At 40.1% G+C, this 17,455-nt stretch overlaps 1 protein-coding gene across 1 annotated transcript in view; it reads left to right on the top strand.

Moving 5' to 3' along the window:
* Scg5 (secretogranin V) overlaps positions 1–2,089 on the top strand; it is a 53,977-nt gene extending 51,888 nt beyond the window's left edge. Inside the window, exon 6 of the mRNA XM_076848469.2 lies at positions 1,994–2,089. Coding sequence (XP_076704584.2) covers positions 1,994–2,089 — 96 coding nt within the window. The remainder of the gene's footprint in view (positions 1–1,993) is intronic.
* The last annotated feature ends 15,366 nt before the right edge of the window (positions 2,090–17,455 follow it).

The following is a 17,455-nucleotide window of genomic DNA, read 5'->3' as shown; positions in this document are numbered from 1 at the left end:
GAAGCCAAGCATCTGCTGTGAGTTTCCAGAGGACAGCCCGAGCAAGGATCCGTTCCCCGTGGCTCTTCCAGTTGTGAAATGGAAATAAGATTCTCTGTGTAGCCTAACTAGTCTCTCATCCAAGTGAGAAGATAAATACAGAAACACTCTTGAGTTCAGGACCTAATTAAAACCAAAGCTTGTTATTATTATTACTCTGAAGTGTTGGATTTAATCCTAATAGTGAAACATTTATCCCAAAAGTTCAAGGGATAACTCCTTTTCCCCCTCAATTTTCTTCCCCTTATCTTCAGCCTTTAACATTTCTTGGTCTGGACAGTGGAACTTTTTTCCACAAAAGTCCCTTATCAAGAAGGAGTCCCCTGAAGTTCCAGCTGAGTGCCAGGTGGCTTTATGTGACTTTTATACTTACTTACTTTCTATTTGCTTCATTAAAAAAAAAAGATCAATTCACCTTTAGATGACTTTGAAAAATTTTTTACTCTTACGCTATTTCTTGTTAATATTCAATATTTAAAATTTATCTTATTTAAGCAATTTATTGGTTTTTAATCCCATGTTTGATAAACATGACCATCTTACATTCTTTTAAAATGTAAAATTTTCAGAATAAATGCTATTACTAAATAGAAAATATGATATTGAATGTGTTTTTACAGTCCAGTGTTCCACTTACCCCAAGATACTGATACTATCCCCTAGGGTAGGCCAGACCGCTCTAGTTGACAATCCCCCCAAAAGTATTAAAGAGTATTTTAGAAATGATTGTCTGTTTGTGACATCACTTTTCAAATATATAAGGACTTTGCTCACTTTGCAATTCTCACCTTGTTAATGATGCATTTTTGCAAGAGTGAGTTGGATCATTCATTTTTTCAGACATAATGTGAAAGGACGTTTATGGATGAGGTTCCTTTTATTTTCTTTTGGAGAATGTCTGCTTATCTTTCAAGAGCATCGATGGCAGGCCATTTCCCATGGGAAAGAGAGACTCACCTGTGAACTGCTTCCATTTGTCCATGGGGCTTATCATACAATGAGATTGCTGATCATTTGTAACCACAGCTTCTTTCTTATACTTTGGTTCCATTACTGGAAGGCAACTTCAATAAACAAATATCTTCCAAACTATTTGAAATTTGCTTGCTAAAGATTTTGTTGTAAAGCTCCAATTGTTAGTTCAAATCCAACACCACCCCCCCCCCCCAAAAAAAAGATGTATTACAAGAATGGGAAAACCTTGACTCATTCAGAATATCAAGATTTCAGAGTATGGAATCTTGAATCCAAAAATAAATGTCAATACAGCCATAGTTTCCTTCTTTCTTATGGCTTTTGAATTTGCTGAGGGAGGGATTCCAGAGGCCCTGATGACCTTTCCTTACTGTATACTGTGGCAAGGAAAAATCATTCACAGTCACAGGATGATCTCTGCCCAGTCTTCAGATGCCAATTCTCATTTGGTCCTACTCTGTCCTCCACTTTAGAAAAATCATCCTTTTTTGAGAAGTGGGGGTCAAATCCATGGCTTAAGCATACATGTACTCTACCACTGAGATACCCACCAATCCCTCGAATGTTCTTCTTGTACAATAATTGAATGCATCCCATATTCCCTTTTTCACATTAGTAGGGCCATAGAATAATGGATATTCTAAAAAAAAAAAATCTAAGGCTTGGTATCTAAGTTAGTAGCAAGAGCTTATTAGCTGGTCTGCCACAAATTTTTATGCCAAAAAAAAAAAAATTTAAGGACCGCATTGCATTTGATAAGTAACTATGGTTGTATGATATCATAATCTGTCAAATGGTGTTTCAAAGGCCACTGAGGTATAAAATAATACCCTGGAGTAATCACTTGGTAGGTGGGAGGTATCATTGTTAGCTTATTGTTAACCCAATAGGCAAGAAACAGTTCTCATTTACTTCTTTTTTTGAGATAGTTATATCTGTTGCTCACATATAATACCAAACCATATATTTTTTTTTTCAGAGTGTCAATCCATATCTACAAGGACAGAGATTGGACAATGTTGTTGCAAAGAAGTCGGTCCCCCATTTTTCAGAAGAAGATAAGAATCCAGAGTAAAGAGAAGACGCTGGCTGGAATCCCCTCCCCCATGCTGCTTATTGCATGCATTATTAGAGCCACGTTAATGGAAGCATGTTTCTTATATAGATAATTATGGATGAAGCAGCTGTATGTGCATTGTCCTTCACAGTGATAGCTCTGCTTTCTACTAATTAAAATAAGAGCTCCTTTTTATGTGGATCTGCAATGAACATTAAAATTAAAATGTATAAGTTGAGTACAATAAAAATCAAGACTTCAAAATGCTCAGATTTCATGCAGTTTAAAATGGTGTTTGGGGCTGTGCTGTTTTGGCTGAGTCTGTAAAAAGCTGGCATTTGATTTTGATTATGTAGTGCATCCAACCCTTGGGTCTTGTTACACACCAATAAAGAAGTTTGTACTCAAGGGGAGGGGCTGACACATCTCACTTGGCTGCTTCTTAATAAATGTGTATGCAAGCATTGGTGTGTGAAGTTGTTGTTTTTTAGAGCATTATGAAAAACACTTTCTTTGTTTAATAGAACACTATGAGATATATAATCTTATCTGATCTGAATGGTAATTCTGTGAAGTAAATGGGGCATGTACTATCCCCACTTTACAGATGGTAGAACTGAGAATACTCAACACACCACTGGGAATAATCAGAAAATCCCAAAATAGGGAGACTTTACAGGCCAAGTAACTTAACTTTTTCAACAAATACATGGCAGGAGGGTACACCATGGGAAATATTAGATTTTTAAAGGGATGTAGAGGCATATAAACTAAATAAAATGTGTGTAGGTCTTATTTGTATTAGAACTCAAGTCAAATTTTATGAACATTGATCAGAAAACTGGGAAAGTTTGAATAATGACTGAATATTTTTTGCTATTTAGTTGTTACATGGCACTAAGTCTGTTTTTCTTTTCCATAGAACCCTTATCTCTTAGGGATAAATACTGAATTATTTTCAGATGAAATGACATGATGTTTTAGATTTGCTTTAAAATAATCCAATGGTAGTGATTGTAGAGGAGAGAATTTAGAGTATAGATGAATCAGAATTGACCATAAATTGATAGCAGTTGAAGCTGGGTACTAGGCATTTGGGGATTCATTATACTTCTATCTCTATATTTGGATATATATTTGAAATTTTCCACACCATATATATTTTTTTTCAGAGTGTCAATCTATATCTACAAGGACAGAGATTGGACAATGTTGTTGCAAAGAAGTCTGTCCCCCATTTTTCAGAAGATAAATTAAAGGTTAAAAGATAAGAGTAGTTTATGAAAAGCATTGGCCTGGGGTATTTTGGAAGGAAGTAGCAGAGAGGTCCATGGGTTGGGGGGCTGGTAAATTGGATGACAGGGGCCTAAGTGTCATGGAAACTTGGAGGTCGCAGTCTATCAGCCTTTCCACAAGGCTCCAGCCAAGGATCTTTGAAACTAGGAAGTTGTAACCACCCCAGAGACATGTGGAGAACAAAAGAAGAACATGTGTGGTACAGTAGCCAGAATGGCAGGCACACCGGGCTAGCGCGCCATCAACCCTCAGTCCTGATTGAACTCCCACTGTGGGTACAGCCCCCTGGAGGCCCCCGGGAGCAGTTACCCAGCATGAGAATACAGGTTGCCCCAGAGGAGTTTACAACGGGGCAATCTAGAAGAGAATTGCCTCTGTTCTTGCTGCTTGCTGGGAGGAAGACAGAGAGAGAGGGAGGGAAGGAGAGAGAGAGAGAGGAAAAAAATGTTGTTTAGTGTTTTCTGCAGGATTTGTCTGAAGATGCCCTCCCTACCCTCTGCCTACCAAGCAAGTCACCAGGCTGGGTCTTCTAGGAATGGCTTTTCAAAATGTATTTGTACCAACAATGCAGAATGTCCCCGGATCCACCTGAGATTCCTGAAAGGAGAAATTCTGAGCTCAAGTGTTTCTGCTAGGGAGATGGGAGTCTGTCCAAGTTGGGTAGCTACCTGGAGGTGATGTGATCTTGGAAAACTGGAGTCATCCACTCAATCTACAGTCCCTCAACCACTGCCACACAGTAAGAAGCAGCCACCCACCCACATCTTCCCACCTCCTGGAACAGATTCTGTCCCTTTGGCAAGCCTGCAAGAAGGACATTTCCTGTTTGCCCAGCGAGGCACAAAGGCCAGCAGAAACACCCATTCTCTTCTTTTTTCCTTGGAAAACTTTTAGAGGTACAAGGTAGCACTGAGAATGGCACAGATATCAGTCACAGCCCAAGCTTAGGGCCCAGGGAGCACAAGTCTCAGGGTCCTCTCTATCTCCACTAAAGTGTCACTTCATTGGACCAGGAAAACGAGGAACCAGAAAGTGAGAGTGTATATTTAAAATAGCAAATGGCATTTAGATTATCAGATGTAGAAACCCAGTCCTCTTGGGAGGACTGTGGGGGCTAGTGGTGGGTGGATGAGGACATGGCTAATCATTGCTCCTACTGCCCGGCTGGAGTGAATGCAGAAGAGAAAGAGGGAGAACAGTAGTGGGTATGGGTTGAAAATGCTTGGGAAGCACTGCTTCTGGGGTTTATTCATGAAATTACTTACACAAAATACTGATTTAGGTATAATATTGGGGGTACCAATAAGAGAGGGGAAAAGCAGTAGCAAAAGTAATGAATAACGAGTGCAGTGTACTCAGATGAGCCCACACCCACATTTTGGGCATGGCATTACAGGTAAATTAGAGTGGAAAATAAAACTGATAGGGGCCTGGGACAGGCAGCTGGGGTGGGACTGGGTAGGGTGACAGTAACTCCCATTTAGAATATAGTTAACCCCATACTTGAGAAAGCACCCGTTTCTAGACTGACTAATCTCATTATTATCACAAAATAAAATGCAACAAAACAAAATAGATACTGTCCTTTGACACCTAAGAATGACCTCGTGGTTTAGCCAAACCTCACCTGCAGCCCTTTCTAGGGAGATGGGAGTCTGTCTGGTATCAGGATGAATATTACTTAAGGGGTGGGGGGTGGGAACTACCCACCACAGCATCTCAACTGCAAGGGGTCTAGTGGGCCTTTGTCATCAATGTGAACACTCCATGCACTCAGAGTGAACTACAGCCGCAGCTCTTTTGTTTTTTAATAATTTTTCAAGCATATACCTAATGTTTTAATTGGGTTTTTTTTTTCTTTCCAAAAGACCTGACAAGCACAATTTTAGAGGAGGAAATGTTTATTTGGCGTTTACAATTTCAGAGGTCTCAGTCCATAGACAGCCAGCTCCATAGCTCTGGGTCCAAGATGAGGCAGAACATTGTGGCAAAAGGGTGTGGCGGAGGAAGGCCATGACAACAGAAAGTGGAAAGAGCACTTGACTCACTAGGGACAAAATATAACCCCCAAAGGAACATGCCCAATGACCTCCTTCTCTTGCCACTCCCTGCCTGTCTATAGTTATCACCCAGTGAATCCCTATCAATAGATTAATCTATTGACTAGGTAAGAACTCTTTCATAATCCAGTTTTTTCACCTCTGAGCATTCTTGCATTGTCTCACACATGAGCTTTTAGGGGATTGGGTACATCTTATGCCTAAACCATAACACCTGATATGCCAGGAGGTGATTTGGAATGTCCCTCCTCAGGATACCTCCAAACATTTGTGTAAGAATGCCAAGGTCAATCATCAGTCCAGTGGGAAAGTGGAGATTTTTGGAGTGCTGTCAGCCCCTGCTGCCATTTCTAGCCACTATTAACCTTGCTGCCGAGTCCTGGCCTCACACAGTGCTTCAGTGCTTGTCTAGTGGGATGCCGGGTTGAGGCTCCAGAGCTGCTGACACAAGGGATGCAAAGCTAGAGCACTCTTAATTCACAGTCACCGTTGCTTTCTAGAGTACAATCCAGAGAGCTGCCCCGACATGTGCCACCTTACCACTCTTTCCTCCTGCCCTTCAACCACCAGTATGTTTGTTTGTTTGTTTGTTTTTATTTAAACACTTAAAAGCAGGCTAGTTACACACTTTCACACTTTCCCCAGCATAATGGGATCTTAGCATGCTTCTTCCCTACATAATCAAAAGAAGCCAGGGGCACTTCCTCCAGGGATACTGCTCATTCTGTCTCTAATCTACAAGGTTGTACATTGTTATGGTTTAAATGTGAGGTGTTCCCCAAAAGCTCATGTGTGAGCAATGCAAGAAGGTTCAGAGAAGTGATTGGGTTATGAGAGCCTTAACCCAATCAACGAATCGATCCCCTGATGGGGATTAACTGTGGTAACTGAAGGCAGGTAGAGTGTAGATGAAGGAGGCAGGCATTGGGGGTGTGCCTTTGGGATATATATTTTGATTCTGGTACGTAGAATCAATCAATCTCTCTCTCTCTCTCTCTCTCTCTCTCTCTCTCTCTCTCTCTCTCTCTCCTCTCTATCATGTGAGCTGCTTTCCTCTGCCACTCTCTTCTGCCGTGATGTTTTGCCTCAACTCAGGTTCTGAGGAATGGAGCTAGCTGCCTATGAACTGAGACCTATGAAACCATGAGCTCCCAAATAAACTTTTCTTCCTTTAAAATTGTTCTTTGAAGGTGTTTTAGTCACAACAGAGAAAACGCTGACTAAAACACACACTCTCCCTACAGACAGAGGATGCTGACATTCAAAGCAGTCTTCGATTGGGCACTATCTCTGCAGAGGGCATTCTTGCACAGAGCTAAGATTCTCTCTAAGATGTTCTAATTCACTCACAACCATTTTATGAGTCAGGACAGGGCCAGGTAAGGGACAGAAGTGATTTAGGAATCAAGATGTTACATATAAGAGGTTGATCAGGGACAAGAGTCATGGCAGAAGCTGTGAGGTATAACAAAGACCCAGAAGAGGGACAGCTGACCAGAGGAAGCACACCAGGAAAGAAAGCCAGAAGGTCTGAGCTTTCTGAGCTTGCTGTAGTTTGGATAAGTGCCCTCCAAATGTTCATGTGTTAAAGGCTTGGTTTCTAGCTATGGCACTAGTGGGAGTGGTGTGGCCTTTGGGGTTGGGGCTCCTGGGAGGTCTTTAGGTCACTGGGGATTAGCAATTGAAGGATATTGTGGAACTCCAGGCCCCTCCTCTTTTTCTCTTTTGCTTCCTGGCCGTATAGTTAGTGATTGCTCTCTGCCACACACTCCCACCAGGATGTTTTTGCTAAGCACAAAGCAATAGGGCCAACTGATCACGGACTAAAACTTCCACATTGGAGAACCCAAATAAACCTTTCTGTCTATAAATTGATTGTTTCGGGTGTTTGTTGCAGTGCTACAACACTGTCAAAAGAGGCTTTCAAAGCCAGGAGTAAAATTGGAAGCAGAATATTTTAGGCAAAGAAAGATACGTGCAAAATAATATATAGAGAGACAATAGTATATGCCAGAGTTCAGCCTGGTTATAGTTTAAGCAGTAACACATTTGGGAGAGATAAGAGAAAAGCCTGATGAAGTGGGAAGAGACTAGATACAGTCACATGGGAAATGCCAAGGAGTGCGGACTTCATTCCGAAGGAGGTGGTGTTCCCAAGGAGATTTCATAGGAGAAAGGGTATTATCAAGATTATATTTTAAAATGATCACCAGTAAGAATATGCAGACCAGGCCCAAGGTTGTTGATGTTTGTAATCTAGACTACACAGGATAGAAATAAGGGGGTGAGGGAAAGAGAGAATATTCATTATTTGAGAATATTGAAGGATAACTTTAAGAGAATTTGGACTCCAAAAATTGGGTAAATACTCCTGACAGTAAATTGTATCTAGAAATAAAGTTAATGTCCGTCTTTCTGCTAAATCAGGCAGCCCCACTCTTTATCATCCTCCTTTGTGTTCCTGTGAGACATCACATGTGCTTTCCACCTAGTCCCTATAACAGAGAAGAAGAATAAACATTGCTATATGTGCACAGTAAGATCTAGATGCATGGTTCATTTAATCCTCCCTCCTTATCTTTTATAGAGGAAGCAATTGAGGCTGAAAGGTTGGACAGTTTAGCCAAAACTCTACAATCAGTACATGGTTGGAACTTGAGTTTGGCTTGGAACCCCTGAGGCTATCCCCTGGACCACACTGCTTATTTACTTATGTGTCTGCCTCATGCAAGGGTCATGTGCTCCTTGAGGCCATGGACTGTGTTTCATGTTTCTTTTTAACTTGAATCTTGCATTGGGGCTAACAAGTGGGCAAAAACTGTACACTAAATGCATGAACATGGGGAACATTTTGAAGAAGTCATAAAAGGTTTATCATCTTATACTGTGTATAAAAATGGAAGAGTGGTATTATCACTTACTTGGTTGGGGCTTACACATTGACTTTAAGCTGTGTATTTGATTCTCCAGTCTTTTTGAGAATCAGCCTATAAATATCCTTTTCTTTCCTGAGCTTCTGCCCAAATGTCCCAGTTCCGGAAGTGTCAAGGTGCAGAGGTCCAGCCAAAGACCTCAATTTGCTACATTCCAAGGATGGCGGTGGGTCACTATTTTATTAGAAGATGAGCCAGACCAGCGTAATGGTCCTACTTTCCATGAGGGAAAAATCTGAGGGCAGCCACAGCCTTGGGTTACGCTATGGGTTTTCATCAGCTGGTGCTCTTCTGACCATGAAACACCCAAAAGCCAAGTGGGCAGCACATATGGATATGCCAACCCTTACCTAATATCCAGTGCTATGACAACAGCCTTGGGATTAGAAGACAGAGAACTTGGGGAAAGTTTGCCTATCAATGGGCAGCTCTCTTGAAGGTTTGGAGGACAGGGAGCAGATCATTACCTTGCAAAAGAAGCTCCCAGGACATTATTCACTGGATCTATCTAAAGCCAGATCTATATAACTAGGAGTATATCTTTAAAAAGGAACATTCCCTGAAACCTTCTGAGGCCTGGATTTTACCAATGGCTTAGACATGGCAGGACTCAGGGGAGCTTACTCTTACTTTTACTTCCTATTTCCTAAGGGGAAAAAAAATTGTCTTTAACAAGAATTTTGGCTGCCAAGCTGTTTTCCCAAAACAGGTTGATGACTTAATTACAGATGGATCAGAAACATGTGGATCAAATTTCCTTCTGAAATGCACATGTGTTTAGTAATTAAAAGGAAATGTGTAGAAGATAGCAGATTTGGTGGCCAGAAAGCCCTGGGAGAAGGCAAGGTATACTGAAAATTATCAGAACCATTTAATGAAAGAACACTTAACTGCTAATGGGCACAGAGGAATCCACAGAAAGAGTTGGCAAGAGGTTTGTGGATGTCACACTTTGGCTTCTGAAGTTTGTAAGAAAAGGAAGGGTGTTTGCAAAGATTCTAGTAAAAGCATCCTTGAATTTAGGTTTGGAAACATATTAACTTGGACGTTGTAAAGAAAAATCTCTGAGAAAAGAGTTCCTACAGGATGGACTGAAATAGTTCATCCAAATAGAATAAAGGTCCTCTGGGTCTGATGAATTTAGCATGAAGGTAGAACTTGTTGATATACCATTCTTCCCAACAGAAACAAAAAATTATATACACAGGAAGCATAAAAATATTTGCAACAGTTCTTAGTGTGGCAAATGGATGCCCCATGAGTGAGAAATATCTTAATAAAGTCCATTTGGCAGCCGTAGTGATTTTCCTTGCAGGCAGGACACATGTGACTTTTATCTTTGGTTGCCACTTTCCTAGAACTCACCGTAATAATACCATTCATCTGTTCATCCAGCAGCAATTATCAAAGATCTAGTCTAGGTGACAAATACTGAGCCATGCTCTAGAGCTAGGGAATCTTATTTATATAAATATATAAGATATAGGCTCTTGTCTTATGTAGTTTACAGAATGGTTGACAAAAATGACTTTGGCAATTTGTACATTACTATATTATACTTGATCCTGTAGCATCATAGTTTGATGGAGTAGTTAGACATGGAATCTTTGTAATTCGATTTGCATTTAACCTTGGGTTTAACGACTTCCAAGTTGTTCAACCTTAAGCAAATGAATTCGTCTTGTTGAGCCTTAGTTCTATTATCTGACAAATGGGAAAAGAACCTTAGTTCTTTTATCTAACATATCTAATTGATGTGTAGGTAAATTATCTACAATACAGTACCTGGGTTAGGATTCAATTTGGAGGCCAAATTCAGAATCAGTTGGATTTTAGTGCAAGAAACAATTTCTTTCTACTCTGGTTCTTTCAAGATGAAATGCATTTCATGCAAGAAATTATGTTCTCACAAAATTATTTGAAAATGTGGAGAAGTGTGAGACAGGAATCCATGACTGAGCTTAAGCAACCCAAAGTCATTAGCATAGCTGGAATCCAGAGGTCAGGAAGTGGCGACTGGTGCTATGGACACCACTACACCACCATGTCTGATGCATGACACCCAGGGACCATAGTCTGGGCATAGGAATGCTGAGGTTGCCTGCAGCTACCACTCTCATAGCCCAAACAGCAGCTGCAAAACAGGTTTTCCTCTCTGTTCCACCTTCAGAATCATCTTGTTTGGTGTTCTAGTTTGCTTCCAGAAAACTAACTGCCAAGTATCACCTATATTTTCCATATTGGAGTTGGCAAAGCACAAGTGAGTTTCATGCTTTGTCAAAAGTTAAAGGAGAGCCGGTTGTATGATCTCAAGTTCAGCCATCAGTTCACTATAATAGCTCTAGAAGAGAAAAGTGAGATTGTAGAATTTTAAAGACTATTTTTTCTAGTCTTCTTGTTTGATAAAACAAGAAAGCATGCTCAAACCAACCAACAAACAAACCAAAAACAATAACAACAAAAAACCCCAAATAATTGCTGCAAAGATGTAAATCAAACTCAAGTTGTATCCTTAGTTTTGATATAGGAATCATTACTGTCCCCCTACCCCACGCCCATCTCAGATGTACAGTGGCAGGAATGGACAAGGTGAAATTGCAAGCTTGTCTTTATAATTTTCCACTACATTTTGGTTTATTTTGTTTGATTTTTAGATTGGGCTGCTAGCTTATTTAACCTTCACAGCTTTAGGAAGATTTCACTAGAGCATCCAACAGAAGATTAATCCATCATATTGAGATGGCACCACTTACCTAGGAAGGTCAAATTACTTAGCAATTAGTCAATCAGACTCCAGAATACTCTGAGAGAGAGTGGCATAGGAGAGAGAGAGAGTTATTTTCATTCAGATGAATTGAGGGAGTGACAGGGGCTGATGGAGGAGCCAGAAAGAAACGGAGAGAATCCCTGGTACTTTATTTCTCCCAACCAACAATCCAGGAAACATTTTCCAAATCACTTTTTACATATGTCTTGACTGCTGAGTCACCAAAGATGTCTTCAATAGATTCACAACTCAAACCAAATTGCAGCATTTTTTTAAGTGAAGGGGAAGATTGAAAATGAGAATATAATATTTCTTCTATTTTTGTGAATGGATGTGTTTGATATAAAACACTGTGAGCAGCTAATACTATATTTGTTACTATGCTCAGATCGATGGGTGCCCAACCAAAAGCTGTAAGAGTCCCACATGACTCCTGACTACATGCTTGTACATACAGTTTTCCTCCTTTCCTCACATCTTAGGAGAAAGGGCTTTTTTAAGATACATTTTTTTTGAACACTGAACTGAGTAAACTGCTTTTCAAAAGGCTAAAGTGCTTTCCTCCTGATTCATTGTGGATGCCTACAAGAATATTTCCTTTTAAGTTAAAGCAATTTAAAAATTCTTCCCACTGAATCAATTTACATATTTTTATTGCCACTATTTTTAATAAGGAACTTTTCTCTTTTTTTAAGTTCATTCTACTTTGTCCCAACCTTTCTTGTACTTCTTAGGAGAAAAGAAACAGAGTTCACTTAAAACACTCTTGTTTATGATGGATGTAACCACAAACTTTTTGTGATGTTAACCCACTCTCAGAAAGACAATCTGAACTTCAGAGTATTTTGTGTTTGGAGAGAAGGCTCACCAAGGAGAATGGGCTCATTTCAAATCAATATATTATAGGAAAGAAAAGATCAAGGAAGAGTGGGTCTTAAAACTGTCAAAATATGAGAATTTGATGGGAAGAAAGAAGGAAAACAGAGCAGTTGGAAATGCAAAGATAAAAGAGCTGGATCCAGACATGTCTATGTAATTTCCCAGAAATGGAAATTGTACTGGCAATTTGGAAAGAGATATCGAAAAACAATATGCATTAAATATTGAGCATTTCTTGCAGCAATGAACTTGGAAGGCTTTTGGAACACATGGCATAATGGTCTCATGATTCATCTACATATGGCCTTCTTCTTAGTGACTGCTGAAGGCAGAAACTAAGTTTCATAAGGAATTAAACCCAGAAGAGGAAGCTAAACATATTTTCAGGAAAAAACAACAACAACAGCAACAATAAAAAAATAAAAATAAAAACTCTGATAGGCTTCTAGGTAACCAGTAAACTATTAACAAATACAGCCTATTAAATTCACGTTGAGATAGAGCACATCTGTAATTTCTGTGATTTCCTTTAATTTTCCAACAACTCTGCACTGTGGGTATCATTGCCCCTGCTTTCTTGATAGTCCGACGGTGGACTTGTCTGCAGTTGTTCAAGGAGCTGGTGGTTGAGCTTAGGTATGAGCAGAATTCTTTCCAAGACACCAGTAATTTCCAAACCCAGTTTTGATAGAAGCATTTGGAGAGCTTTGTAAAAATACAGATTCTTGGGGCCCAGCCCAGGAAATTCTGATTCCGTAGTCTAGAGTGAGCTCTGGGAATTAAGATTTTTCAAAGTTCTTCCAGTGGACTCTAAAACCTAGACAACTTGGGGAAACTCAGCACACAGTTGCAACCAGAGCTAGTGTGAGAATGGCTGAAGATAGAGGCCCAGGAGGGAAGCGGGTAAAAGACAGGAGTGTCACCGATCTATTAGCAGTCTGCTAAACTATACCTGGCTATAATTAGACTCACTAAATTCTACCATATCTATGATCAACCTGGCCTGTGTGAGACCCCCAGGGACTCAAGGGCAAGGAATAAATGACTTCTATGCTCTGAGAGAGTCTACATTCCATTGAAGAAGCTGTGACTGGACACGTAACCAAGGGGGAATGAAAATGTGACAAGAACCACGGAGAATGCTCAAGGGTCTCAGAGGCTTGAAGTGAGAGTAGGAATTCAACAGAGAGATGAGGGTGGGCACTTCTAAGTGGAGGGAGCAGCAGGCACAGAGGCATGGAAGTGGCAATCTTCAGGGCATAGGTTCCCTTTGGATCAAGTGATGGATCTGCAGACCAAGACCATCTGGGAAACACTGGAAACAGGGTGAGAGAAGGTGCTCCCTACTCGGCTGCCTGCTTCACCCCTGCTATATGTGCAACTTAATGGCTGCATCAAATAGTTCTATCTAAGCAAATTTTCACTTCACAATTTGTCTTCATAGTGGAAAAGTTATTTTCCCTAGATTGATGGCACAGAGCTCCCATGGTATTAACTGCTATCGAAATAGACACTCAGGACTACGGAGCTAAAGCTTATGTACCATTTATTGGAAGCTGCTGTTGTCTGAAACAATTTGAATTTCTTATTTTAAAGAACTGATGCTCTCCCCTCCGCTCCTTTCCCCTCGCTTCTCTGCTTCCCTCCCTCCCCTGCCTCCCTTCCTTTTTTCCTTTCTTCCTTCCAAGAAGACTGGAAGCACAAGGGGCTTGGGCTAGTGTCTTGGGGTCTTGGTCAGACAGACTTCTTTGATACTGCAGAGAAGCAGCCACAAAAACTTCTCAAGGGAAATGCAAATAAAAACTATACGGAGATTTCATCTCACTCCAGTTGGAGTGGCAACTCTCAAGAATATAATTAACAATGAATGTGGAGAAAAAGGATGTGGGGGAAAAGGTACATTCATACATTGCTGGTGGGACTGCAAATTGGTGCAATCACTATGGAAAGCAGTGTGGAGATTCCTCGCAAAACTTGGAATGGAACCACCATTTGACCCAATTATCCCATTCCCAATTATGCCCAAAGGACTTAAAATCAGCATACTGTAGTGACACAGTCACATCAGTGTTTTGGGCAGCTCAATTCACTTAGCTAAGCTATGAAATCAAAATCAACTTAGATGCCCTTCAACACATTTTCTTTATCCATTCACGTGTTGAAGGGCATCTAAGTTGAAATATACATATATATTCCTAAGTGAAATAAGTCAGTCCCCCAAAACCAAAGGGCAAATGCTCTCTCTGATATGCAGATGCTAATACACAATAAGAGGGGAAGGAAGGGGAGATAGGAATAGGAAAGACAGTACAATGAATCAGACATAACTTTCCTATGTTCATGTATGAATACACGATCAGTGTAACCCCATATCACACAGATCCACAAGAATGGGAAGTTATACTCCACGTAGGTGTAATATTATGTCAAAATACATTTTGCTGTTGTGTATAACTAAAAAGAACAAAAAAAAAAGAAAGAAAGAAAAAAAAATTCTCAAGGGGAAGTCCACCCTATTCAGTCTCTAGACATCTATGGATTGCTCTGGTTAGCAAAGTAGCTGTTGCATAAATCAGATGATTAATTTTTAGAACTGTTTCTTCTATGACTCTGTCTTCATGACACAAAATCATACTGCACTCACCCACTGCATTTATTCTGTGCTCAGCCACTACCCTACAACGCGGTGGAGATGCGGGCAAGATGTGGTCACATGCTAGGGAAAGTCTGAGATCTCCTAAGGCTAAGGCAGATGGGTGACTGGTGTCACTGCCATACCTAGGAGACTCATGGGAGGTCACCTGGAAGTTGGTATCGGGGGCAATGCAGCTATGTTGCCCAGTTCAAAGCATGTCCACTTTATTCTATCTCTCTTGTCACACAGACAACTAACAAGAGTGTAGAAACAGACATTACAGTCAAAGTTACCTAGTCCCTTGGAAATGTTTCCTCCTCCTGGCTGTCTTCCAAGCCAAGGAAAAGTGCATCTTAAGGCTTATCTTGGAGATCACTTTCACGTTCTGCATGTGCGCATAAAAGAGTTTTTCTTACAGTTGGTTTCTTCCCTCTCTGATCCTCTCTCCAAAGGCACCACATTTCTCTGGAGAGTGTGTCCCAAATGCTTCATGTCTGCGAGGCTCTTTGCAAACATTAATAGACAAACGGTTAGTTTATATAAAGCACACATGTATTGCTCCGACATAAGCAGTGAGGAGCCACAGTTTACATTTTTTTGTCTTTCTTTCAAAAAGGAATGAGAAATCATATTCCAGATGATCTAACCTTTTAAGCAAGGAAGAGGAGAAATGGAGAGGAATCCAAGATCCAAAAGATAGTGGTATTTGGACCTTCTGTGAGCCAATTGCAAATGGCACTTAAATCCACGTTTATGTTTCAAGGGGAAAGCAGGTCTTCGATTTGCTTTCCCATCTTCACTTCATGCTTCTTTGTCTTGAGAGACTCTCCAAACTCTGAACTTATAAGTTCCTGATTTTAAAAATAGACTGATATAGTCACTAATAACGTCATAATGGCAATAGGGCAGACTTGAGTTTTTATACAAATCCCAGGAAGACAGGGCCCGTCTGAGTTTTCAATGGTCATGTGCTCAGAATTATTTAAAACTAAAGTAATGTGGTATCCAAACTTGTATTTCTCACATGTTTATATTTTACACAATCAGATGTCTTGACAGTATCAGCTACTGAATTATTTAACGCACTTGGAATTTAGGGAAGCCTTTTCTTGTGGAGAAGTTGTGATATGTGGAAGCCAATTCTAACAGTGTGTGAAGGTAAATCAGAGCATACCTTGTTAAGGCTACTTTAGGGGGCAGAGTGTAAATTCAGCCAGCTGTGAATTCTTTTCCTGCCTCATATAGTTGAGTGCTCTTGAGATAGTGACACAACTTCTCTGGACACCAGTTTCCTCATCTTCAAAGAAAGAGCAAATAATAGTAGAAATTCCACAGAATTGTTGTGAAAATTAAATTAGATAATGTATATAAAGCTTAGTGTTTAGTACATATCAAGTTGATAAAAGGAAACTTTAGGAAATCTATATGCATTCATGTATGTTATTCAGCTTTTCTCACTATGACAAAATACCTGAGAAAATCAAATTAAGGGAGAGAAGATTTATTTTGGCTCATAAACAGAAGTTTCAATTTATGGGTACTTGGTTCCATTGTTTCTGGGCCTGTGGGAAGGCAGAATGTCATGGGGGGGAGGCTGTGGTGGAGCAGAACTGCTCACCTAATGGCCACCAGGAAGCAGGTAAAGAAAGGGAGGAAAGGTCCAGGGATAAAATACACCTGCAAAGGCATGCCCCCAGTGAATTATTTCTTCCAGCTGGGCCCAATCTCCTAAAGTTTCTTCTACACATCCCCTCCAGCAGTAGCATCACCAGCTAGGGACCAAGCCTTCAACAAACACATGAAGCTTCGGGGTACTTCCAGATCCAAACTATAATGACATATGTGTATGTATGTATATGAATGAACACACACACACACACACACACACACACATACACACTTTCTCCCTCTCAATTCTAAACAGGAAATAAATAAGTTAGTCACTTAAGGGAGTATTACACAACCGTTAAAATTGCATTTTTGATAGTGGCCTGAAAAATAAATATAATATTAGTATAAGTAAAAAAGTTATGGGGCTAGGGTTGTGGCTCAGTGGTAGAGTGCTTGCCTTGCACGTGTGGGGCACTGGGTTCAATCCTCAGCACCACATGTATAAAATAAATAAATAAAGGTATTGTGTCTATCTGCAACTAAAATTTTTTTTAAAAGTTTTTTTATCACATGCAGTTGCCTATCACCCTGTCTCCCCCCACACACAAGCACACATACACACACATTCATGCACTTCATTCAACTGGAGTAAAATCCATGTATGTATATACGTATATCATGCATGTATGTGTCTAAGCAGTGGTTATTTGGGCACTGATGGATTATAGTAAATTTTTAAAATTGTCTTTATAATTTTATCTATTTCCAAGTTTTATATGATGAGTTTGTGATATTTTTACAATAGTTTTATAATGTTATGAAATTATTTAAAAGATGGAATGAACCAGCACAAGTGATTTATGAGATACTTATAGCAGGAACAAAATTACATGTGTGCTTCTATATTTAAAAAAAAAAAAGTGAAAAGGTAAATCTTAAAAAAGAGTTCCTAGTCAATAACAGAGACCTCATGTAAACAAAGGCTGGAAATGAACTAAAGAAACCAAAAGTAAAAGTATAAGAAGCATCCTAGGGCCCGGTGTAGGGGCACACACCTGTAATCCCAGTGGCTTGGGAAACTGAGGCAGGAAGGTCACAAGTTCAAAGCCAGCCTGAGCAACTTAGTGAGACCCTATCTCAAAATAAAAAATAAAAAGGACTGGGGATGTGGCTTAGTGGTCAAGCACCTCTGGATTCAATCCC

The sequence above is a fragment of the Callospermophilus lateralis genome, chromosome 3, assembly GCF_048772815.1.
Source record: "Callospermophilus lateralis isolate mCalLat2 chromosome 3, mCalLat2.hap1, whole genome shotgun sequence".
Taxonomy (NCBI): Eukaryota; Metazoa; Chordata; class Mammalia; order Rodentia; family Sciuridae; genus Callospermophilus; species Callospermophilus lateralis.
This window is presented reverse-complemented; position numbering and strand designations above follow the sequence as displayed.